Source organism: Mesocricetus auratus, unplaced genomic scaffold (assembly GCF_017639785.1).
Source record: "Mesocricetus auratus isolate SY011 unplaced genomic scaffold, BCM_Maur_2.0 Super-Scaffold_4256, whole genome shotgun sequence".
Classification (NCBI taxonomy): Eukaryota; Metazoa; Chordata; class Mammalia; order Rodentia; family Cricetidae; genus Mesocricetus; species Mesocricetus auratus.
Genome location: NW_024429182.1, coordinates 105,932,330 through 105,957,915, shown reverse-complemented (window position 1 = coordinate 105,957,915; position 25,586 = coordinate 105,932,330). Strand labels below are relative to the sequence as shown.

Genomic DNA, 25,586 nt, shown 5'->3' with positions numbered 1-25,586 from the left:
CATTGACTATCTCAAATCTAAAGTCAGTCAGCATTCCAGCCATGAGTCCCCCAGCCCCACCCCTAGCTGATGAGCTATTGACAAGTGATGGCTTCGAGGGGAGGGAGAGTTAATTTTCATTGGAGGTGTCATCCCTGATAGATGGACCGTACTCCAGCAGATGGGCCTATGTATGAGCAGCACTAATTGAATTCTGGGTGCAAGGGGTGAGGGGAGGATGAACAGACATGAAGTTGGAAGGAGGAAGATGAAGGAGGATCCAGGAGAAAGGTGGAGGGAGAATCCACTCCTCACCCTCTTGTTTCCAATCCTTCACATACCCACCACTTTTCCCTCCCAGTTGTGAATATGCTCTTTTTAACCCACGGAGTTCATGGAGTACCAAAGCAGTCTTTCTTAATACTACTTTGTTTCTGTACTCATGCATTTTCATGTAAAAAGAAAACAGTCATGACGACATGTGTCCTGGGTTGCTCAAATTTAGTTAACCCAAGCTGTCTGAGGAGCTGTTCTTGGCAGAGCTGTCATGTTCTGTTGGTCCCAAGGACAGGTGCTGAGTAGAGGAACAAAATCTGTCAGGAATAGACTTCAGCTCATTTTCAAGAAATCATTTTTCTCATTGAAATAGCCTAACGATGCTCCAGACTATCCAGGAAGACATAAAAGGCTTTCAAACTCTAGACAGGAGAGTTGAGCCAGGAAACAGTCTGGTGCTTTCCAACTGCAGGTTTCTGTGATTCTAACCATCCTGTCAATAGTCATTCATTCAGTCAAGTGCTCATCATTTCACGCAAGGAAAAGCCCTCACAAACAGTTTTCCACTTGGTGGTGATCATGCTTGAACTGGCTTTTCATATTTTTTGGAAACCATCTGAACAGCCATGCAACAGCAGGCCTGAAGAAGCAGGGAAGTAGTTTGTTCAAGTGCTGCTGTGTTCATATTTATTTACATCCTTTGCATATAGATATTCTACCTTTCACAGGCATTTTTATTCATTCATTCATTCATTCATTTGGTATTTAAAGACAGGGTTTCTCTGTTTCAGCTTTGGATGACCTTAAACTTACTTTGTAGATCAGGCTGGCCTCAAACTCATCAATATCTACCCGCCTGTGCCTCCCAAATACTGGGATTAAAGGCATGCACCACAGCCCAGCTGAAGATAATTTTATACAAAGTAAAAATAAATTTGTGTTTATTTCATTATAAAATTTATATTATGAATATTTTCTGAGGTTTTTAATTATGTTAAAATGTTTTATTTTATATGTTATAAAATTAGTATTGTCTGACTATATAAAAAGAATTTCAGAAAAAGATGAGAAGAAAAGTCAAAATCACAGATAATCCTACCTCTTAAAGAGCCCTCCCTCATATGCTAATTTTCATGTTATTAAAAATCCAAATGAGAGATGGCTCAGCAGTTGAGCATGATTGTTCTACTAGAGGATACAAGTTTGGTATTTCTGTTCCCAGCACCCACAATGGGGGGCTCATGACCAACCACCCATTTACTCCAGTTCTAGGATGATCTGATGCCTGTGTTCTCTCCAAGCACCTGTATTCATGTAAATATTTCCCCCAACATGCACATTATTTTTAAAAATTACCTTCTAAAATCTAAGTAAATGTATTCAACTGCTAGATGCTTCAAGTCATCAGTTCATTTCTCACCCGATTGCTGTGTTCCTATAGGAGTGTGGAGATAGTTGGCATGGATAGCAACAGTGCATGACTTTACCCTTTGCAACAATGTTTCTCTTTGATGGTTCTGTCTAATCATCCAGTGCACAAAATATATGAATGCTGTCAGTCTCCCCTTCTTCTAGATAAATGTATCCATAAAATGTTCTTAGGAAATATCAGACCTGGTGTTAAGCCCTTTGTGGTATTTAGCATGTTTAACTCCTAGGATATGATACTGTTTTTGGGCCCTTCATACAAATGAGAGAGATATAGCACAAAGAAGCTATTAGTCTGCCTGATAGCACCCATGCAGTAAGTGACAGTGCTTAGACCATAGATAGCATCTTAACTCATGTGGCCTTGGAAAGGTACAGTGATAAGAGTTGATACAATTCAATTCATTTAGCCTTGCTTTGGGTATATCTATGTGTCAGGCATACCATGTGTGTTGTTGGATCTCGTCATTCACAGGACCATCATATAACACTGTCAGCTAACCCATGACTAAAGCAATGAGGACTCCATTATAAAGATACCAAGAAAAGAGAAAAGGCAATATACTGAAGAACGGATTCCTTTACGTTATAGCTATGACCATATGTTGAAGTCTTTGTTGTTTATATAACTCAATACTGTCTTATTATAAATATTTAGCTAATGTTTCTGGAGGTCTGACAGCACAAGGTTGAGTGGTGACCTCTGTTGAAGGTTTTACTTATGAGGCCTCTAAAAATCCTAAATCCTTACAAGGCATCCCATGAGGGAAGCACATAAAGTTTGACTCCCATTGACTTTTGTAACAAGCCCACTCTCATAAACCTATTATTTCAACAGTATTTCAGTTCATAAATGGATTAAACAATTGTGAGAGCAGAATCCTTGTAATACAATCACCCCCTTGATGGTTCCATATGCTCCACTCATTGAGGCCACACAATGTTGATTAAATTTTGTTGGTAACAACATTAACTAATAGCACTATGCATCATGCCAGATGTGTTAAAATATATGATTTCAGTTTAATTTTCACAGAATCCTCAAGGAGCAACTGGAGGTCTAAGAAGTAAAGTAACTTACCAATTAATGCACCCAAGTCTTTCTAATAGCAAGATTAAATGGCTTCCCACTGTATTAAGAGCACTTCTGTAAGGTACTTTTAAGCTGTAGAAATGGAATTCAGAGACCCCAAGAATCCTGGCAGAATCACACTAATAGCAAGAGGCTAAGTCAGGATTTGAACATGCACCTTTCATATACCTCTATGAACAACTATAAAGGTTTAGGCTCTCTTCTGCGCTACAGCACTTCAGGTTTAGACCGTTCGTTACTTATTTTTCTCATTCTCCTAGCAGAATACCTGACATATACAATGTGCAGGAGGAGAGGTTGATCTTGGCTCACAGTTTAGGTGTAATTCCATAACAGTGGTGAAAACATGGCAGCAGGACTCCATGGTTACGGGAATATGAGACAACCGCCTGTTACATCTCGGTAGAATCAGAAAGCAGAGACACAAGGCTGGCTAAGACCAGATCTGCACTGTAAGCCCCAAGCTCTGCCCATGCAGCCTTTCATCTGGACCAAGGTCCCATCTATGCAGATCCTACAACCTTCCAAAATTGCACCCCCAACTGGGAAACAAGTGTTCCAACATGTGAGTCTATGTGAGGTACATTTCACATTCAAGCAAACTATTACAGGCCTGCACTGGGGAAAGCCCTCAGAGAGAGAAGCCCATGCCGTTGGCTCACCAAGCAGGGTTGACAGTGGTAGTAAGCACTTAAAGCATGTGCTGCCTCCTTTTACAAGGTGAGGAAATAGGCACTGCTGACACATGTGGCTTCAGTGACGCTTGCCATAATATCTTCATAGCCCTACATACTGAGCTCTAACGGCATCAGACTCTGCTAAACGTTCACCGTATTTGATCTCATTTGGCCTCTGCTGTAACTCTGCCGCCTCTTTGCTATTCAAAATTGGCCAACATCACCCTTTACAATTGCCACAAACAACATAAAATACCTTGGGGTGATGCTAACCAAACAAGTGAAAGACCTGTATTGTAAGAACTTTGAGTCTTTAAAGAAAGAAATTAACAAAGATACCAGAAAAATGGAATGGATATGTAGGATTAACGTAGTAAAAATAGCAATCTTGCCAAAATCAATCTACAGATTCAATGCAGCCCCCAACAAAATCCCACCACAATTCTTCACAGACCTTGAAAGAACCATTTTCAACTTTCCTGAATATAACACCAATAGAATGTATTTCTCAATATTTGCTGTCCAGTTCATGTGATTAGTACTTTGACCAGCAATGAGGATGGGTGAAGAGGATTGTGTCTGCTTAATCAGTCCATATTTATAGGTTGAGTCAAAGTGTGAGAGGGAAGTAGTGGTTTCATTGCTGTTGGTCCTATGTATACAGGTCCATCATTTCCTTAAGCAAAGGCCTTGGAGCCTTAATATAATCATTTTGCCAAAGGAGTAAGAAAGGAGAAGGCAATGCCACTCTATAAACTAGATTCTTTTCTAAAGTTCCTATTTGTTTTTATGTGTATGGGTGTTTTGACTGTATGTCTTGTGAGCTTGTTGCCCACAGAGGCCTCTGGGACTGGAATTACAGACATTTGAGACATGCTCTTTGGCTCGGGGTTCTGGAGAGCAGCTGGTGCTCCTAACTACTGAGCCATCTCTCCAGCCCCTAACTAGACTCCTGCTGATAGAAAAGGTGGTGAAATGATGAGCTTTTAATAGGAAGCACTACTTTCTTGACAAGACACTTCAAGTCCTTCAGCCTGTTTTCACAGACAGGTCAAGAACTAATAGCCTGCCAGAGACTTCATTCATTCATTCACTCAACAAAGATTCACATCTTTTGTTGATTCACATAAACTGTGTGCCCAGCTCCATGCTCAGTCATGAATCATAATATATGTTATAGATAAAATAGGTAAAGTGCTGAGCACAACTTTCAATACTTGATGTACACACAAATGAAGACAATTTCCCAGTTGTCAGATCTTGAGCATTTGGTGCCTAAAGAAAAAGAACACTGCAGTGTTGAAAGCCCCACCCCTCAACCTTAGCTCTTGTTTCAGGGGCTAAGCAAGTCACTGTATTCCAGGAAGAACTCGGAGAATATAGAAGGCTGAGGCAAGAAAGGTAAAGGAACCTGCAGCCATTTTCACTGAGGAGAGGGGACTGCAGAGAGCCATGGAAGCAGTTCTTCATGATGGCTAGGTTCAGTTCCTGGTACACTGAAGAGAGACCAGTCCAGTGTGTGCCGTGCAATGCTAGCAAAGGAGCATTTAGCTAAACTGATATCAGTGTCTAAAGCAAATTTGTTCTGAATTTTGTAGCCAGCCAGCCGTGGTATGTTGCTCCCTCCCTAGTTATATGCTTAAGTCTTGTTGTGTACAATTCATATAATTCAGAATATTTGGACAAGGGAAGTGGAAGGAGTCGGACACAGCATTTGTGGAGAAATTCAGCCTAAGCCTGTAATGGCTCTCTGTTGACTTTTCAACCATGCATCATGCATCCTCATGTTTGTTGAATTTCCAATGAATGAAGTAGGCAAGACAGGTATTTGAGTTCTGTTTCCCCAAAAGCATGGCTGTGGGCAGACACTGGTGTCAGACATTAGCAGAAGCAAGTTCAAACTGTTCCCATCACCTTCTAGCCTGCCATGTATCAAGTCTCAGCTTTGACAGCCACAAAATGGGGTTGACAAGACCAGTATTGCTGGGTTATCAAAGGAACAAGCACAATAACACAAATAAGAAAGGGAACCATTAGTAGTTGCATATTAAAACATTAGCTGTGATTTATATTTCCATCATTGACAATACTTCCAACCCAAATAAGAACTAAGATGCCCCAATCTCCTTTCCAAGTGAACACAAGCAATGTCTCCTTAATAAGTTAGCATTTTCTTCTTTTTCTTTGACCTGTGTTAAGAGTTTCTGTTTGTTTATTTTGCAATATTCCATTTTTTAATGAGAGAGACAGGAAGAAAGAATGTAGAATTGCTCCCAGCACTTGGAAGGCAGAGGCAGAAGGATCTCTGTGAGTTCGAGGCCAGCCTGGTCTACAGAGCGAGTTTCAGGACAGCCTCCAAAACAATATAGAGAAACCCTGTCTCGAAAAAAAAAAAAAAAAAAGAATGTAGATTTGGGTGAGTGGAAAAGTGGGAAGGACATGGGAGAAGGGAAATCATAATCAGAATATATTGTATGAAAGATCTATTTACAATTTAAAAATATTAACAAACCATAGTAATTGAAGGGGTGTGTGCACTTACGTGTGTCTGATTATATTCTTTGTAAACAAAGATCTAAGTGATGACCCCACTAAAACTGGCCTAGTCCAGTCACTTAATAATAGTGAAAAGATGACCTCAGAAATTTGCTAGGAAATGTGAACTGTTCTGCCCAAATAATTCTTAGGTCAGAATACTTTGTCATGTAAGTTTGTGGCTTCCATGTTTTTTTTCAGAATTTATTTGCATTCTCTAATCAAATAACCACTGTGTATTCACCACATGCTGCAGTCATTTTGACAGCGGGATGAATCAGTGGTCCCCATCATTAGCTAAATTAATGCAAATGAACCAGAATAAAATTAAAGGTTCTAACAACAGTTCTAGGAAAATCTGAAGAGATGAATAAGAATTACCATTTGAACATAAACTCAAGGGGACGACAGAGTAGCTGATGGAGCTCTGAGCAGGCCTTTCATGAATTTCTTCCACCTGGCAGTTTAACCCAAGCCTCTTGCTCTCCTCCCAACTGTTATGTGTTGGGTAGATGCAAGGAGAGATTCTCAATACACATTTCTCTTGGTGGAATATATTGCTTCAATATCTGATGCTAGATGTGAAAGGTTTTGTTCAGCTTTTCCACTCAAATACTCTACACTGCCACTGAAATAAATGTATTCTGAAACTTCCTTCTGTAACTATAGAAACCCAGACCCTCAGTGTTTCAGTTGGAAACACAAAAGAGCTCTCAATTAGGAAGTAGCCTGCTGTTAATTACAGAGCTATGAATAGCTTAGTCTTCATAAACCACTAAGTTTCTATAGATTCAGGATTATTTTTCTCACACTTGCTCTTTTCTTTCCCCAGAAAGAAAAATAAATAAATTAAAGCTAGCCAAATTTAAACAAAGTCATGTTACAACAGCCTACCAAACAGTGTTTTTGTACAATGATCATCTACTGAAGACCTGCTGTAACATTCTACCGACGGTTACATGCACTTGGACTAGAGAACTATACAACCTTGCATATTCAATATAAAATGTTTTATATTTTCTTCTTAAAGAAAAAATCAAAATGTAATGTACATCTTGATAAAATTCAGTGCTGTTGTGGCTAGCAGGATATAAAAACAATGTTTTACTATAGAAATTTGGAAAAGTCAAGTAAATACATAAATTCCTCTTAATTTTAGCTTCAAACAGGAACAAATCAAATTTTATTTTTCTGGTATTTCTTTAGCCCGTTCTCTCATCTCCAAATTACTGTTTCCTATCCTTTATTCATATTGCCTAGGTTATGGCAACAGCTTCTGAACATACCCCAATCACCTCTTTATGCTTCTCTTCCAGAATTCTTTTCCAGTGCACCATTGTCCTTTGTCTTATTAATTAGAAGAGCTAGAAAGAAAATTCAATAGCTAATGGTGTTTGCTGCTTTTGCAGAGAACCAGGCTTCAGGGCCCAGTACTCATAACCAGCAGTTCACAAATGCCTGGAATTCCAACTGCAGGGGATGCAATAAGCTCTTCCAGCATCTACAATCCCCGCATACACATGAGCATAACTACATACACACAATACATATACACATACATAAAAATAAATCTCTAAAACTATAGTTTGACTATATCACCTGCCTCATTTATGCCTTGTAACGACTACCGAAGTCCTTGGGTGTTCAATGGAAGAGAAAGAAGAGTTCATGTTCACTCATGTGTATTTGGAGGCTCATATGTGTATGGATGCATGTGCACATAAACCTGTGGTGTCATTTCTTATGTCCCTCCCCTTTTGTAAGACAAGGACTCTCTTTGGCCCAAAATTCATAAAGTAGGCTGAACTAACTAGCCCACCTTCCCTAGAAGCCAATGATCTTTGTCTCTTCTAGGATTATAAACTCATACCCCACCCCCCTTCCATGCCTGGCTTTTTACATGGCTTCAAACCCAGGATCTTGTTAAAAGCAAGGACTTTACCTGAGCTATCTCCCCAACCATATCTTTTTTTAAAGACGTTTTGTGATTTCATATAGGCCAGTCAGGCTAGGCTTGAGCTCATATATCTGATGTTGACCTTGAATTCACAGTCCTGTTGTCTCTGCCTTCTAAGTGGTAGGTTTCAGGCATGTGCCAGCATACCTGGCCCCCAGTAGCCTATGGAACTCTACCTCTTCACCCAGCCTTATTTCATCCTGTATGGATCCCATGGCACAGTCCTTCAGGGTCCTAGCTTGTTAGGAACTGTAATGCATGGTAACAAGCTCTTTCTCAGCCTTCCAGTATCAGATTAATGGACATCTTCTTCCCAAAAGCCACAACAACACTTGCCACCTTTCTCCCCCCCCCCAGTAGTGCTTGTCTGGCTTTGTTCTTGCTAAGAACATATCATGGCAAATGCCCATTACAATCATGCTTTAAATGTTTCCTTTTCTTTATTCCTATATCCTTGGTTAAAAACATGGCAAGTGCTCATTTAGTGGCAGGTAAGACAATGATGCTGCAGAAATGACATAAGGACATTAGATTCCTTAAAGGAAAATTCTAGAGGACATATAACATATTGGTTGCCAAATGAAGCTACTGTGTAATACTGCTCTTTAATAGGAAAGTAGGAGGGAGAAGGTGGCGGCGGGGGAAGGGGGGTTGTTTGTTTCCACTCTAGGTATTAGTTTTCCTGGGCTGTGATTTCCCAAAATAGATTCTGGTTGATTCATAATCATCTCAATAATTTTCATCTGTTACTTCCAAATATTAGGACTGTCAGTGCATGCAAGATAAAAATTTCCAGGAATATATTAGAAGTGTAGACAATTTTTACCAAGGTTTTTTTTTATCCTTTCCAAAGGAAACAAAAAGAGTCTAGACCATGTTTTATTTGCGTTTTAGAGATGAGAGGAAGAAGTGTTCTTCATTTAATAAGGAATTAATCATAAATGCCTTGCCACTCAGTTTTTTTTACTTTTGTTTGCTGGTTTTTTCATTAGGGTGGAAAGAAAGGAGCGTGCCCGATTGAAGACAGTGAAGTTCAATGCAAAACCTGGCGTGATTGATTCAAAAGGGGTAGGTACAAACTGATGGAGATGCTAAGTTCTCTCAGCTACTGTAGATGTAGTGATTCAAAAGGGATAGATACAAACTGATGGGAACATTAAGTTCTCTCAGCTACTGTAGATGTAGTGATAATTAACATCTGGGGTTTTAATAGCACACAAATAATAACTCCTCTAGACAAAAGAACACTGTCACAAATGTATTGCTAAAAGTAATATCATTTCTGATAAAGGGGGCTTAATGTATATGTTAACTACTGGGGACGAAGTCGTGATAACAAAAATGATGTGTTGACTATACTGAAGGTGATAAAATATAGTTACGGGTTGTCTTTAAATGTTCTAAAAGTTCTAAAAGGTCACATTTCATAGACAGTGTCTGCTCAACTGAAAAGGTATCTAGTTTGACACACATTATACACTTAAGTCTATAGTCATAGAAATACAGATACAGATCAGTTAAGTGAATGTGCAGATTGTTGTGACAGACATAGGAATTAACAACAAAATCCTATCAAAATTAACACTCATGTATATCTCTTCTTAGTCATGGCTTTAATGACATATATAATTCAACTATCATATAACTTCCCCACTTAAATTTAGAGTTGGGCAGCTGTCACCACAATCAGTTCAGTGAATTCCACCACTCTATAAAGAAATCCTATAGAGGTTAGCAGTCATTTTCCATTCCTCAGCCTCCCTTCCCCACCAGACCCACAGTCAGTAACCTCCTTTGTGTCTTTATAGATATGCCTGAAAATACTTCATATAAATAGAATTTCCTTTTTGTGACTGCTAATTCCATAGTGTATTTTTAAGTTGCATTTACACTGCTGCATGAATAATAAATACTTCATTTATTTTATCACCAAATAAAATTCTATTGTATGGACATACCATATTAGCATATCCATCCTTCAGATGATAGACATTTGTGGTATTTCCAATTCATACTACCATGAACATTTGTATTAATATTTTGATGTAGACACATTTTTTTACTTTCATGGGTTATGTAGTACAGCAAAATTGCAGATTCCTTCAGCAATATGATGGCTGTCATGCACATTTTAGGAACTGCCAGGTGGTTTTATACAGTGGCTACAACATTTCACATTTCTATCTACAGTGTATGCATGTTACGATTTCTTCATGTGCAAAACAATACTTATTATTTTGTGCCTTTAAAAATTATAGCTATCTTGGTTGGCATGAAGCTGTGTGTTATTGTGATTTTGACTTGTATTCTCCTAATCAGTGGAGCTGGGAAGCTTCTTTTTATGTACTTATTGGTATATCTTTTCTAGGAGCTGTCTATTCAGATTCAGTATATTTTTAAATTGGCATTTTCCTGCTGTTATTGTTACTGGGTTATAGAGTCTCTAAAGGTATATACTCTAGGCATTGTTGTAAAACCCTTTTCTTCACTCATTCATGTGTATGTGCTATTTGTGAATGTGTTGTGTATGGGAACATACACATATGGCATGGTGCACCTGTGGGTAGGTGGTTGTGGCTAGTTAATCTTAGGAGTCTTCTTCCATTGTTCTTTCACCTTTGAGGCAGTATCTTTCAATCAAACCTGTAACTCACCAGTCTCACTAGTCTTGATGGCCACCTTGATCCGGAGATCCCATCTCTGCCTTCTGAGGTTAGAATTACTGACAGACAACTATACCCAGCCTGCATTACAGGCTGAGCACTGGTCCTCTTGCTTTGGTGGCAATCACTTTAACCACTGACCCATCTCTCTAACCCTCTACTCTGTCTTTAAATGATTTTTCAGATAAATGTTTAATCCCTAATCCTTTTTTTTCTCTTCAGTTTTCTGTTCTCTTCCTAGTCTCTTGACAGTGTTTTTTGAGATAACAAAGGTTATTATTGATTAATTCTATTATTTTTTCTTTTGTTACTTTGTAATGCAATGTCTAAGAAACATTATATAATCTAAGGTCATGAAGATTTATGGCATACTTTCTTGTAAAAGGGTTAGAGTTGCAACTCTTATGTTAGGGTTAATCAATTTTGAGTCAGTTTTGTTCACAGAGAGGCACTAGGTTCTAATTGTATTTCTTTGCATGTAAATTATTTGCTTAATTTCATTTAAGATAATTCATGAGAAAAGAATAGAACTATATCACTTCCTATATCCTATAACCTCTATAAACCCATGTCTTAACTTTGATAGTCTTAGTAATTTTTCTCAAAATTTCTTATATAGAAGATATATCTTATACAAAAAGAGAGTTTTTCTTTTCCCCCTTCAATACAGATAGTTTTATTTACTTTTCTTACTTAATTCCCATGTACAGAACTTCCAACACAATGATAGACATATCTAAGGAGAGATGGGTCAAAGGCATCTCTCTTCATCTTCCTCTTGATCTCAGAGACAGGAGTTTAGTTTTTTACCACTCAGTATAACATTGTCTGTAACTTTACTGTCTTAAAAATATAGTTCTCAAAGAGGCTGTACTACTCTCTTATGCTGTGTTATAAAATGATTCCTTTTTACATCCCGTTCCTTTTCTCTTCATGTTCTTTGCTATATTTTTCTTCCCTAACAATTGTGGCTTGTGAGTGAATGGGGAATATAAACAAAACAAAATACCACAAGTTATAGTCATTAGGTGCCACTATGAAAAATAGGTAGAGTAGATCATCTGCCAAGGCTTTGTTAACCAAACCACAATGGTGTCCTTTGTATATTAAATAGAAGTGTCATTGAGAAGACCAGTCAGTGACATGCTTTTGTTAACCAAACTACAATGCTGTCCTTTGTATATTAAGTAGAAGTATCATTGAGAAGTCCAGTCAGTGACAGTATTTTAATTTGCACAGAAGTATTTAAGTGAAATAGAAATCCATCTGTACATTGGTGTCATTCTTAAAAATGAGGGTCTTTGAGACCAACAGGGGACTGATCCAGACTCCTTGAATGTAGTGCCAGTGAGGAGGCCGTAGAAATCACTAAGGCCTTGGGTAGTAGATCAGTGTTTACCATGGTGTATGAATGATCTTTGGTTGCCCATTCCAAATAGAGGGATGCTTTCTCAGCCTGGGCATATGGGGAAGGGCCTAGGTCCTGCCATGGATAAAATGACAGACTTTGGAGAACCCTCCAAGGAGGGCCTCACCTTCTCTGGGGAATGATGTGGGGATGGGGTGGGAGCCTGGGGGTGCTGGTGGAGGGACAAGGGAAGAGGGGTAAGGGTGCTGGGATTGACATGTGAAACATTCATGTTTCTAATTTAAATAAAAACATATATTGAGGAAAAAATGAGGGTCTTTGACATCATGGTATAGAGTCCTTTAAGACAAATACATCAATAAAAATGGCAAATTTTTTAATGATTTCTTTATTTTATGCTGGATGTGCATTGATGTTTGTAAGGATGTTGGATCCCCTGGAACTGAAGCTATAGACAATTGTGAGATGCCATATGGATACTGGGAATTGAACCCAGGTCTTCTGGAAGAGCAGGCAGCAAGTGTTCTCAAAAGCTGAGTCATCTCTCCAGTCCATCAAGACAGTAGAAATTTTTATTGATTCCTGGCATGAACTTAATAATTTGATGTCATACTTACTTCATGCCTACAGATGATACATCCCAGAAAATTTGAATTGAATACCCACCTGTGTCAGATACAGACTGTGGACTAGTATAATTAGGGCCCCTTCTTCCTAGAAGTTACATCAGTGACAGACCAGAACATGTGGGATATCTTTCAGTCTCAGTAGTTGTCCTATTGCTATGAAGAGACACCATGACCAACGTAACTCTTATAACAGAAAGCATTTAACTGGGGACTTGCTTATACTTTCACAAGGTCAGTTCATTATCATCATGGTGGAAAACAGACAGGAATGGTGCTACTCTAGAGTAACAAGGGCACACCTACTACTCTAACAAAGACACTCCTCCTAACCCTTCTGAACAGTTAGCATGCAAATAATGTGAACCTATGGGGGCATCCTCATTCAAGTCACCACACCCTTTTAACTATATTTGTTAAACACCATTAGCTGATAAATAAAATGTAAACTCTAGGGCTATTGAAGGAGAAGAAGAACTGAATGCCAGGAGAGTAATGGCCTATGTTCTGGTTCTAGTTTGCCAAGTCACCAATGTCTTGAACCTTATAATCAAAAAGAACTCTGTCACAGATGGCAAGTTCCATCTTGTTTATGAACAGATATTGGCAGTTCTTCCCTGCAGTTTTGTGTTGAGAAGGATTCCAAAAGCACATATAAGCTCAATGGAATAAAAAGTACCACTGATAAGTCACCATGGGAATGGTTCTCTGCCAATACAATGATTTTTAAAGTAACTCTAAATATCTGAATTCAATGATTTTAAAGTAGCTTTCATCAATAATTCTCCATGAGCTTTGCTCAGGAATTTATTAGTAAAAAAAAACCATTTTTCCAAATCTCCATGAGAACAATAAATAAATGGGGAGACTTCTTATCCAAACACAAAAAGCAGAGGGTAGATAAGAGAATGGAGACAGCACTAAGAGGAAAAAGTTTCCAGCTATTGGAGAGTTCAGAAAGTTGGGACAGAAATGTCACTTATAGGGACTACAGAAATAAGTCAATGTAACAGGATCCTCAATGGGAAGTCAGGATAACTTCAACATTACATTGAAGAGGAAAACTCTTTTGAATGAGAAAAGCGAAGGGGTGTTGTGAATACCCTTATCCTAAAGGACATTTACAAAGCCCTAACATGTCATGAGAAGCTCAAGGTGAACATCACAGTTACTGCAGTAGGAGAACCTTTGAATCAATCAGTATCAATAGGGCAGCCTATGAAGAGTCTGATAGTATGTAAAAGCTTTAAGTCTCCAAACTAACGGGCCTGGGAGTGAGCAGAGAATACCTCATGAAAGGATTTAAAATTTAATAGGCCTGTTGCTACTCAAGTCACTTTTCTAAAACTGGCTATCGATTAAAATAACATTGTGTGCTACAAAGCATGAGGTTTTGGTTTAAGGCACCTTGTGAAGCAACCAACAAAAGGGCAAGATCTGTCTGAGTTCACAAAGACAATTAGAGTCAAGAAAATAACAGTATAGCATCACAGGAACTGTCCATGACTTTGTTGAATTGTAGTTTTCCCTTTAAAATTCAGTAGACTTGGCGTCCACAAGACTGCCTAATTTGTCTAAGATAATAGGGTGAGTGCAGAGTTGGGTTTAAATTCAGGTCATTTTAACAACCTGTCTTTTCTGTCGCTGCTTTTGGTTTCTGGGTGTCTTAATTAATTTTCCTGTTGCTGTGATGAAGTACCCAGACAAAAGCAACTTAAGCAAGGAAAGACTTATTTGGAGTCACGTTAAAGCAATAGTCTATAATGGCATTGTAAGTAGAGATCTCATGTACCTGAAGCACTGAGGTACGTGGGATCTCTACCTCCAGATGGCAGCAGCTTGAGGTGGCTGGTCACAATAACTCTGCTTTCAGGAAACAGAGCGAGATGAAAACTGGTGCTCAGCTAACTCTCTGCTTTTCCTCCACTTCAGGATCTCAGCCCAAAGATAAGGGGACATCCTTCGTAAGCAGGTTCCCCATCTCAGTTAATTTAATTCAGATAATCCCTCACAGGCATGCTCAAAGGCTATCCTAATATAAATAATCCTTCACAAGTGTGCCTAGAGGATTGTCTCCTAGATGAACTTAGATCATGTCAATTTGATAATTAATATTAACAATCACAGAGAAAACATGATTAAAGAGCAGGTGGTGTTTGAACGGGATCTTCAAGCTGGTTAGGAGACTGTGATGCGTACAGGCAAAAGCATAAACATGACATTTGGGAGTGAGTCGGGGGCAGTAGACCATGGAGGTTATGGCTGCAACAAGTAGGGATGACAGGGATGATCAGAAGTTTCATGTAGAAGTTCACATGGAACTTGAAGTTATGACATCTGGGAGTACAAACAGGCTTTCTTCCCGAGCTGCACTTCCCAATTCTGTGTCTTAACGTACAGAGAAATGGGCTACTGTAGTGGTCGTGTGGATAAGTCCAGCCCACCTTGACGGCTATGCTGCAAATAGTCATCTGTTAGGCTGAGCCTTTTGAGAGCCATTTCAGCACCCCCAGTCTCAGTGTAGCCTAGCCCTCCTGGGAATATCCGTGAAGTTCGTTTTGAGTTTCATTCAAACGATCCTTCAGTGTAAACATGTAAACAGCGCCCCTTAATTTCTTTCATTGTTCTTGGAACTTTTTTTATTTCCTAACCTGTCATTCTGTTACTTGTTGAGAGGTTTTTCAAAATGAGAAATCTCAAGGGCAAGCTGCGCTGCATTGAATATAATCAATAATTATCTGTTAAACTTTTCACCTTCTGGTTAATTTTCAAACTCTCATATTTAAGGAAGAGAAATGCACACGGGAGAGGACGTAGAACAATGCCTGTATCCTTACTGAATGTATGTCAGCAACATGCAGTCAGTGTGTCTGTGCAGAACTGCCCCGTTTGCATCATAAATCTTTCCTAAAGTGGAAAGTAGAATGTAAATAGTAGCTAGTTCTAGTTTTATTCCTTTCAGGACATAAGGAACAGGGCAGATGGGTGCTATTACAAGTGTTGGGAGCTGGGGAAATAACTCAGTCAGTAAAGTGGTTATTGCATCAACATGAAATCAGCGTTTGATTCCAGAATCCATTAAAAAGCTGGGCATGATAACAAGTGTTTGTAATGCCAGCATTTAAGAGGCAGAGGCAAGTAGATCCCTTGTACTCAACCAGCCCACAAGGCAAGCTGCAGATCAGAGTGAGTGCCACATGCAATATGTAATAGCTGGTCTTACACCATTTTACATAAAGACAAAGAGGGATTTTTGGTTCAAAATCAAGGTGATTAATTGGGGTGGGAAATCTTGCCTATTCTGGATGGCACCCTTCCCTGGGATGGGCATCCTGGAGTGAATAAAACAAGGAAAGTGAGCTGACCTCTACCTCCCACATATGAACATACACACGAACATGAACATATATATATATATATATACATTCACACAAAATAGGAGGAATATGTTTTAAAAATCCAGTTGCCATAAAGTTTTAAACACCACCACAAAATTCCAAGGGAAATCATTTACTTCTATATAGACTTCAACCGAGTTTTAGAAAAGTAAATTTACCTCATGCCTGACTGATTCCAAAGTGCACTATCTGGTTACTACAGCAGGCAGTAATATCTCTTTCCTCTTGAGACATGTCACACTTATGCAGTAAGAAAAATGAAGAAGCAAACTGAGTTCAGTTTAGCTTTGTCAAAAACTAACTCGAGCAGAAATTTAAATGTAGAAAGAGGAAAGCTTTTATTCTTCTTTGATGTACATATTTCTGAAGTGAGCTATGGGCTACATTCTTCTGCTCCAGTGGCCTAGAAGCATAAAATGAGGGCACAGGTGTTGGTTAATGTGTCCTGTCAGTCAACAGAGGTACAGAGAGGATGTACAGAGAAGGAAGTCTACAACCTGGCAGCTGACCTGGAGAAGTCTGTGTCCTGGGGAAGAGGATTAGTCTCTACAGGAAGGAAGTCATAGTGCCATAACTCAGAAGAACCAGAGAGCCTGCTCTTAAGGACAAAGGAAAAGGAAATTCTGGCTTACAAACCCAGAGAGTTTGAATTGCCATCCTTAAAAGACTTCGTGAAATTTGTAATAGTGGGAATCAAGTAGGAGTAGGCCATGGCCAAGCAAGACACTTTATCGAGGGGAATTAAAGGTCTCAGAAGTGGAAGATAGTTCCGATGACTTAAATCTTCTGGGAACCTTGTACTTTATCCTGTAGAAATGAAGAATCGCGGGGGTTGTGACCAAACCAGACCTTGTAAGGTTTTTTCTGAACCTGTGCCAAGTATATCTGTATTACAGTCTCTATTTGACTGTGCTATGAGGTCTTCAAGGCATTAATATACCCATCTTATTGAAGAATGCCTCAGCACCTAACATGTTGTCTACAAGACACATGCTGACTCCTCAGTGCACTGTGCTCACATAAGGGAAAGGAACATCCACAGAGGGCTTTAAGAGGCATTTACCTGCCAATTGGGAGGCCAGGTGGGAGATGGATGGTCCAGGAATTGGAGAAAGGTACAGTATTCTGGGTTTGGAACACCAACAATTTGAACCAATGCATTTAAAAAGAACAGCTGGAAGTTAAATAATCAGAGAGGGTTATTATCTGTGGATGTCTACCCTGTGCTTCCCAGTAATAGTTACCTTTTCCAACGCCTTGAAATCTTGTAAGAGCCAATGCTGAGTGAGGAAGAAAGAATGGGCAGAAATGATGCCACAAAGGAACCAGTGACAGCAGAGTCCCTGAATCAAACTGGAGTCAGCATTGAGAAACTGTTCCACTGTATTGATTCTTGGAACTTCTCATGTACTCCAAGATTGCTGGAAGCAGAGCCAGCTATTGTACCATTTATCAAAAAAGCAATTTGGTCATTCTGTTAGCAAAATGGGAATTGTATTGGTTTTACCAGTGTAAGTTAAGGGAATTGATTTTTGTCACAGGCTTTAAATAACATTTTGAGAGATGAATTGTGACTGCCCTCCCACCCCTGTAAAAATAGATCCACATGGGGCCAATCTGTAGATAGAGGAGCCAGGTATATAAAAATGTCACTAAGATGGACTAGAGATACAGGTAGGGGGGCAATGAAAGCAAAACGATACGTTATACTACCTCATGAGTATACAGGAAGGAAGACAAGCTTTTTCCTAGAAATTAAAAAATTCAGGAAAAAACTTTTCTTCAGTTATTCGTTGTTGCTTCCCCATCCTATGCCCTCTAGAAGCTTCCTAACTAGTTTTCCTGGCTCTACTCTCTCTTTCTGCTCTTTCTCAGCACACAATGTAGATTTGTGGTGATATACTATTTGTGATTTATCAAAGCTTGCCTGAGGATTCAGAAAGCAAAGTCAGCCTCAAGCTTTAGAATCAGGCAGTGGTGATACATGCCTTTACTCCTAGCAGTCAGAAGTTAGGAGGTGGTGGTATACACCTTTTATACTAGGACTCAGGATTAAGAGGTATATGGATCTCTGTGAGTCCAAGGTCACCCAGATCTACACAAGATTGATCCAGTCCTAAAGAGAAATAGCTCACATAAAGATGATCTCAGCACATGGGGTTACACACCTTTAATCCCAGCATTAGGGAAGTATATGTGACAGGAGCAAAGTCAGTATCAGGCATTCATTCTCCAGTCACATGAGAATAGAAGGCATTCATTCTCCAGCCACATAGAGGATAGGAAAACATTTAGTCTCAAGATTCTCCAGCCACTCTGAGGAAAGGCACCAGGATCAGCCCATTCAGCCTAAGGTAGTGGTAAGAGCTAGTGGCCTGGTACTTTACTTTTCTGTTCTTCATCTTGAAGTTTGAACACCAATATCTGTCTCTGGGTCCTTTTATTTATAGTGTTCAGAGATTAACCAGACTTACACCATTTTACAGCATCACTGGTCCAGCCTGAGTGATGTTACTAACTCACACTCTTTTAGAACATGATAATCACCTTTTTCTAAACCTCAACTTCCTCTGTCCACTGAGACCTTCCCAAATAGCACACAAATAACTATCTGATAAAGAAGTGATAATGGCTTCTCTAGGTGGCTCTCAGAGAGTGTTGTATGACACTGTTCCCGAGAAGATGGGAATAAATGTATACTCACATGATGGGAAGCCAACAACAGACCAAAGTAAGGATACCACCAAAGCCCAACTTACTGAGTCAATGAGTTTTATTGGAGAGACGTACAGGAATATGGGCCAGGAGTGACATAAAGGAGCAGAAATGACTCAAAGGAAGATACATCACTGAAAACCTACCCTAGCATGAACAGCAGTTTACATAATCTGGAAAACTGTACAGCCTTCAGGCAGCTCAACAGGTTAGGGAGTTCCTCCTCCAGGCAGTTCAGTGGAATAGAAAGAGAATAAGTAATGTTTCTATTATATTTTTCTGCATATGCATTGTTCAGTACATTTCCTTCCTGAGTCCAAAAGTATTAATATTGAAATACCAAGTTAATCTAAAATATTTTATTCCAAATATGATATAATATGTAATTGAAAAATTCTATCCACTGCACACAGGTGTAGACAGACACACACACACACACACACACACACACACACACATATATATATATACAATGCATATTTTATAGTATATTTCAGTTGTGTAGCTCTCATTCATTCTCAACCTTAATTATATTTCTCACCCCTTTTTTGCAATTATGTCTGTTGACCCTTGAATGCATTTGGTCAACTTCATCCTGAATGAAAGAAAAAATTAAAAATTGTGAAAAATTTAATATTTCAAATTCAATGTTTTGTTCATCTTCTTAAACTGGAGCTTTTACTCATGTTGGCTAAATTAAAAATCATAGATCTACTTGTTAATTGTGCTATATTGTTTGTTCTCAGGGAATTTTTAAGCTATGCTAAGAGTCAGGTAGTGATTTAAGAAATGAAAGCACACCACCAATAGGGCATGTCCCCCACCTTTGCAAATCACGAAATATTTTGTGTAGATGCAAATGTGTGAAAGTAACAAATAGAATCCAGTAAGCACTGGATAAGATGTGATCGCAAGCCACTATTTGAACTCTAAAGGAAGAATGGCCAAGGTGAACATCTGGGGAGCAAAAGTGTAAGCAGGTGCAAAAGAGTGGTGTGGGCAGAAATGGCAGTATGTAAGATAAGACATGGCCCTGTGTGTCTATAAAAGCCAGATTCCTAATGTTATTTCAGCACAAAGATTGGATGGTCAGAGAGAAGGCAAAGGAGAAGTTAGGAACCAAGTCATGAAGAGCCTTATTCTTGTAGGCCAGGGAAAGCCATGCAGTTTTGCTGGAGAAGAGGAAAAACAACCACAAAATATCTACTAGTTGATTAGGGACAGGAAAGTTGCCTGCAGTGTCCACAAAATTAGCTAAGACTTTGATTAAAAGTGAAGATGCAAGTTGGGCAGTAGTGGGGCATGCCTTTAATCCCAGCACTTGGGAGACAGAGACAGGTGGATCTCTAAGTTCAGGGCCAGCCTGTCTACAGAGTGAGTTCCAGGACAGGTCCCAAAGAGAAACCCTGCCTCAAAAAACAAAAACAAAAGAAAAAAGTGAATACACCTAGACTCAGCTCTGGAGATGGGCCTGTAGCATCAAATTCTCTGGGGATAGTGGGTCAATGTTGTATTTTAACAAGTTTTAAGAGACTCCACTGGGCATGCTGACATATGACATATAGAAGAAAAGCTTGGTATCAAACAAAGTGGCCAATATCTTTCATTGTCATGACATAGCTAAGGTGGTCCAGTTACCTCATACATAAAAATGTGAATCATATTAAAAGAGATAATATGTGATATTCCTAGAGGTACTAACCTATCTCTTTCCGACTCTTGCCTACATACACATCCAAGTTCTTAGCAGTACTCCACTCCATAGGCTTTATTCACCTTTACATAGATTGGGAGGAAGAGGAGGTTGCCCAAACTTTGCCCTGTGCTCCTTGCCCAGGGCCTAGTTTTGGCCATGTGTTTCCAGATGTGGCTAGAGAGAAGGATTTCCCACATGCTAACTGTTGTGGACAGGAAGATAGAGAGTAGGTACAGGAATGAGCTGCTTTCTCTCACGCCTAACCATGTTGTTGACAACATCTCTGAAATCTGGCTCTCTGCCATGTTGTGTAACTGCTGGTAGGAAATTATATAAAACCCTTGGTCTATAGTATGCTAGAAAACAGCTGCATTCTAGTTATTGTGCTCATGATTCTGAACATGTTAACTGCCTTTTTTATACAGAGTATTTGTTTTCTTTTTTACTTTAAAATATCAGGCACAGCCGGGCGTTGGTGGCACACACCTTTAATCCCAGCACTTGGGAGGCAGAGGCAGGTGGATCTCTGTGAGTTCGAGGCCAGCCTGGTCTACAGAGCGAGTTCCAGGACAGCCTCCAAAACAATACAGAGAAACCCTGTCTCGAAAAACCAAAAAATATATATATATCAGGCACAAAACCATTCTCATAAGCAAGATCTTTACTACTGAATTCCACTCCCCACCCTTCTATAAATTGTCTTTAGAAGAATTATTTGTTTGTTACTTACAACATTCTGTGAGCTAAACATAATTAATGTGCCCATTTCATAGATGAGAAAACAAAGAAGACAGCACTCACCAGGTTATACAATAACGTGATTCTTGTGTATGTGTGGGAGAGAGAAATAATTGATCCTTAGAAGTATTCTTCTGTGTGGACTAATGCTAGATGTTACTAGCTCATTCTGCCCATACAATTAATGATGCTAAAACTGAAATAATATAAACAGAAGTATAATTTGTGGTTATATGAATAACAAGTGTAGTTTCATCAGATGAGTACATGAACCACTGTCAAATTTTCTTTCTACTACTAATTCACAATATCAAGCATTATTCAGAAAACTTGGCTCAAACCCAATTCTATTTTGGGAGTTCTTCATCCATAAATTTTGATTCACCGTGGGGCTTCCTTTAACCTGACTTGTAGCAGAAGGCCTGAGGCCATCCTCTGAACCTCCAGGGTTCCCTCTACCAAAGCTTTAACCATCTGAGACCTTAAACACTGGCACAAAGAGAGTCAGAAATGACTGTAAAGTAATACATCTTCCTCATCATGGTAATTACAGAGTCCCCACAAGTAAAAATAGTATACATTACCCTTGTATTGTATTTTAATGTATTTATTGTATAGTGTTCATGCTGTGACATATTCATAGCTGTCAGAGGACAACTTGGGGTCATGCCTCTCTTTCTACCATGTGGGTGGGTCCTGGAGATAAAATTCAGATTATCCATTTTGGCAGAAGGCACCTCTCCACTCTGCCCTATCTCACAAGCCCAAATCTTGCCTGTTTTGTTGTTGTTGTTGTCGTCTCAGTTTTGTTTTTAAACTACACCCTGTTTTTTGATGGTAGAAAGTGGTTTGTTGTTTTTAATTATAGATCATGTAACATCTGAAAAGTATATTCAGAATAAATTCCTCCAGTATGTTCCTAATGGATGGGGAATCTTATATAAGGCATTCTAGTTCATGGATAGTACACCAATAATTACTGAAATAAGTAATGTGAGGGTTAGGGACCTGACTCAGTTAATAAGAGCATCTACGCTGAATAAGGACCTTTGAATCCCCAGCACCCACAAAAAAGCCAAGTGTGCCTGTAATCCCCAGATTTTGTGGAGTGAGCAGGGGAGGCAGATGGACAGCAGGATCTCACTGGCCACAATGCAAATGTGTGGTTCAGTGGGGCACCCTATCTCTAGGTGATAATACAGACAACATTAAAGGAGGATACCCAGCATCCTGCTCTGACCTCTGCCTGGGCAAATGGGCATGTACTAATATACTCATGTGCTTGTGCCACACACAATTAGTTAATCAACTAGTATAAAGAATAAAGAATGTTGTTTGGGGAGAAAAGTCAGGTACACTAGACAGGCACAGTACATACACATTTTACCATTGCCTATGAAGGAGAATTGACCAATTTATTGTTGCCTTTAAAAGGTTCTTTTGATCTGCATGTAATTACCTTTCATTTCAATAAGTAACTTTTGAAGTTCCTCTCTGTACAATATACTGCTCTAGTCATTGAATAAGGCCCACCTCTGCCATCTCAGAACTTTCCTGAAAGGACATTGGCACCACTGTAGTACAAGCTGAAAAGTATATCTTCAGACATGAAGCATCTTAGTGGGGTAGGGCCTCTGAGTGAGAGCAATTGAAAAAGTGTTCCAAGGAAGTAACAATTTAGCTGAGTCAATGAGAATTGAGCAAGATTTCAACAGCTGTAGAGTCGGTGTATTTTCACATCTGGCAAACAGCAGAAGCAAAGGAATAGGAGAGGAGGTGATCTGGTAACCAGTAAGGATTCTGCCTAGAACACACAGGAGGCCATGAGGGGAGGGAGGGTGTATATGTAGCCTGAGGCCCAGTGCTAGAGGGTATTGAGTGTTCCCACATGGAGCCTGGAGAAGCTTTTCCTAAGACTTAGGGGGCTGTCCCATCCACATTATTCAGACAGAAGAAGTACTGATATTTTATGCAAAGAGTAATTGGTCTTGATGTGGGTAGAGGTTGGGTACCAGGAATGAATGGAGGAAGGAGACACCTGGAGGACAGCGCTGGGATAGCTCATGCAAAAAGTAACACCAACCACATCATGGAAATTGAGGGGAGGCCATGGGTGCCAAAGATGTTGAGCATATTGTGAAACATGTCATCTATGAACATGCTGAAGGTAAAGAAAAGGATGAAAAGTGAACCATGCAGGGAAATTATCCCCACTGGGACAACAATGAAGAGAGAATGACTCAGCAGAAGCCACGTTAGAAATTACAATTGTGTGTTTCCTTTAAGGCCAAACTTCAGACAGGCATCACCCCATACTTGTGCCTTACTGGAGTGCCAATCAAAGACATTGGTTGTCTTAAGGTTTTATTGCTGTAAAGAGACACCATGACCAGAGCAACTCTTAAAAAGAAAAAATATTTAATTGGGGCTGGCTTACAGTTCAGAGTCCATTATCATCATGATAGGAAGCATGCGGCGTGTAGGCAGAGACAGTGATAGAGATGTAGCCAAGTGTTCTACATTTGGATCAGCAGGCAGCACAGAGAGAAAGGGCCTGGCTTGAGCACTTGCAAGCTGGAAGCCCACCTCCAGTATCACATTTCCTCCTATAAGGCCACACCTCCTAAGAGAGCCACTCCCTTTGAGCCCATGGAGGCCATTTCCACTCAAGCCACCACACTGGTGTTAGGTAATGCTGTGCACTATTAGATACCAAAATAACCACTGAATGCCAACTCAGACCAGAATAAATACATGTGATTTTTTTGTTTGTTTTGTTTTTTTATAAAATAAAATTTTAAGATGTTGAAACCAGTGTTTGGCTAGCAAGATGGTTATAATAAATATGCTTTTCCTCCAGGGCTAAGAAATTCTTCCTAGATACTAGAAAATAAACCCTTATATCTGAAAAAAAAAAACAGTATCCATTTCACAGATGAGAAGGCAGGTTTGGGAGAGTGAATAACCTATCTGCAGGCACACAGCCAGGTGCTACTGTTTAGAGGCATATGAATATTTATTTAGATTACCATTCTATTTACATATTTACATAACAGAAGCTTTTAAGGCCCAATAAGATTCTAGGTCAGACTACTTTGCATTTGCTCTTGGCAATCATCAAATGGTCTGGGGAAGGTTTAGGTCTCCTTTGAAGTTGCCACTCTCAACATATGATCAGTTGCTTTTGGGCAGTCAGCATATCTAGTGCTGGGGCCCCAGCAATCCTATCAGCCAGGTCATCTGAGACATGCCAGTTACTTTTGCCTAAAATTCAGTGTGTAAAAGGGTAAACTTGCTAACCTACAGAGTCATAATATACAGTCATATCCAAACTACCATGTATAGTTTACTCTTGATTTCCTATCTATGTATCTACTGATCATAACAATAAGCCCCACAGAGCTACTGTCAAGAGCTAAGACACCAAACTATAAACGTGCATCATGACTCAGGGTTGTGATTTATTCTGGGCTGTGTTCTTGAAGATCCTCTAGCAGAGAAAAAGATAGAAGTGACTATGTTTCTGTTCACCAAGGGCAGTTAGTGTTCATGGGTAGCAACAGGGAAATTATGGGGAGCATCCCCTTTTTAGCCATGGGAATTGTGTGTTTCCCATCATTGGCAGAGTTGGGAACTTAGGAAGGCAGTCACTGGTTGCTGTCCAGCTCATCACAAGCCTTGTGAGGATAAGCCACAGCTCTCTGGAAGGAAAAGAAGCAGGAGGTACCACCTGCCTTTGATGCTTTCAGCAGTTCATGAATATTTTGTAAAGTTTTTTCTCCTTTTCTTTGAAACTGATAGTTGAGGGTTTGTGGGTTTTTTGTTGTTGTTGTTGTTTTGTTTTTGTTTTTTGGATATGAATGTTTTTTTCTTCATTCACACATCAGTTGCATTCAACCTGTGAGGAAATACTCGTGAAGTACTTAGCACATGTGCTTGGGAAATAGTACCAATAAACAACACAACCATTCTCTTCTTATTCTCAAGTCTCAGACCAAGGAATGAAAGGTCCACAGACCAATAGAAACAACTTCATTTGCATGAATGAAGAAAATGTGGTGCATATATACTATGCAGTGTGAACTATTCCTCTCGAGAACTGGCTTGTTCTCAGTTCCCACAAAGCATTAGTTCCCACAAAGCAATTAATCCAATGTGTGTAACAAACCCAGTCACTCTTCATTCATGATGATTACCTCCCAACTGGCAAGTCTGCAGTAGACAGGTGAGAATAAGCTCAATTGCAATTAGGAAAATATACAGAGGTATGATTGCTCCTCACTGGGATAATTACTTTGTTAGAGGAAAGTGTTCCCCATCTCCCAGTGACCCCAAAATCTAAGTAAACTATTTTCCTCTTTTCAGTAATAGGCAAGGTCCACATTTGGCAATCAAAGAATTCCACCCTGATTAGCATTCCTGAAATATAATAAGAA

The 25,586-nt window shown here is 39.4% G+C and overlaps 1 protein-coding gene across 15 annotated transcripts in view; it reads left to right on the top strand.

Annotated features, from left to right (window-relative positions):
- The window catches only part of Dlg2 (discs large MAGUK scaffold protein 2), a 1,919,116-nt gene that overhangs the window by 1,840,949 nt on the left and 52,581 nt on the right, over positions 1-25,586 (top strand). For all 15 annotated transcript variants that reach the window (XM_040732003.1, XM_040732001.1, XM_040732000.1 and 12 more), the window contains one exon: positions 8,938-9,013. In XM_040732003.1, the coding sequence (XP_040587937.1) occupies positions 8,938-9,013 (76 nt within the window). The remainder of the gene's footprint in view (positions 1-8,937; positions 9,014-25,586) is intronic.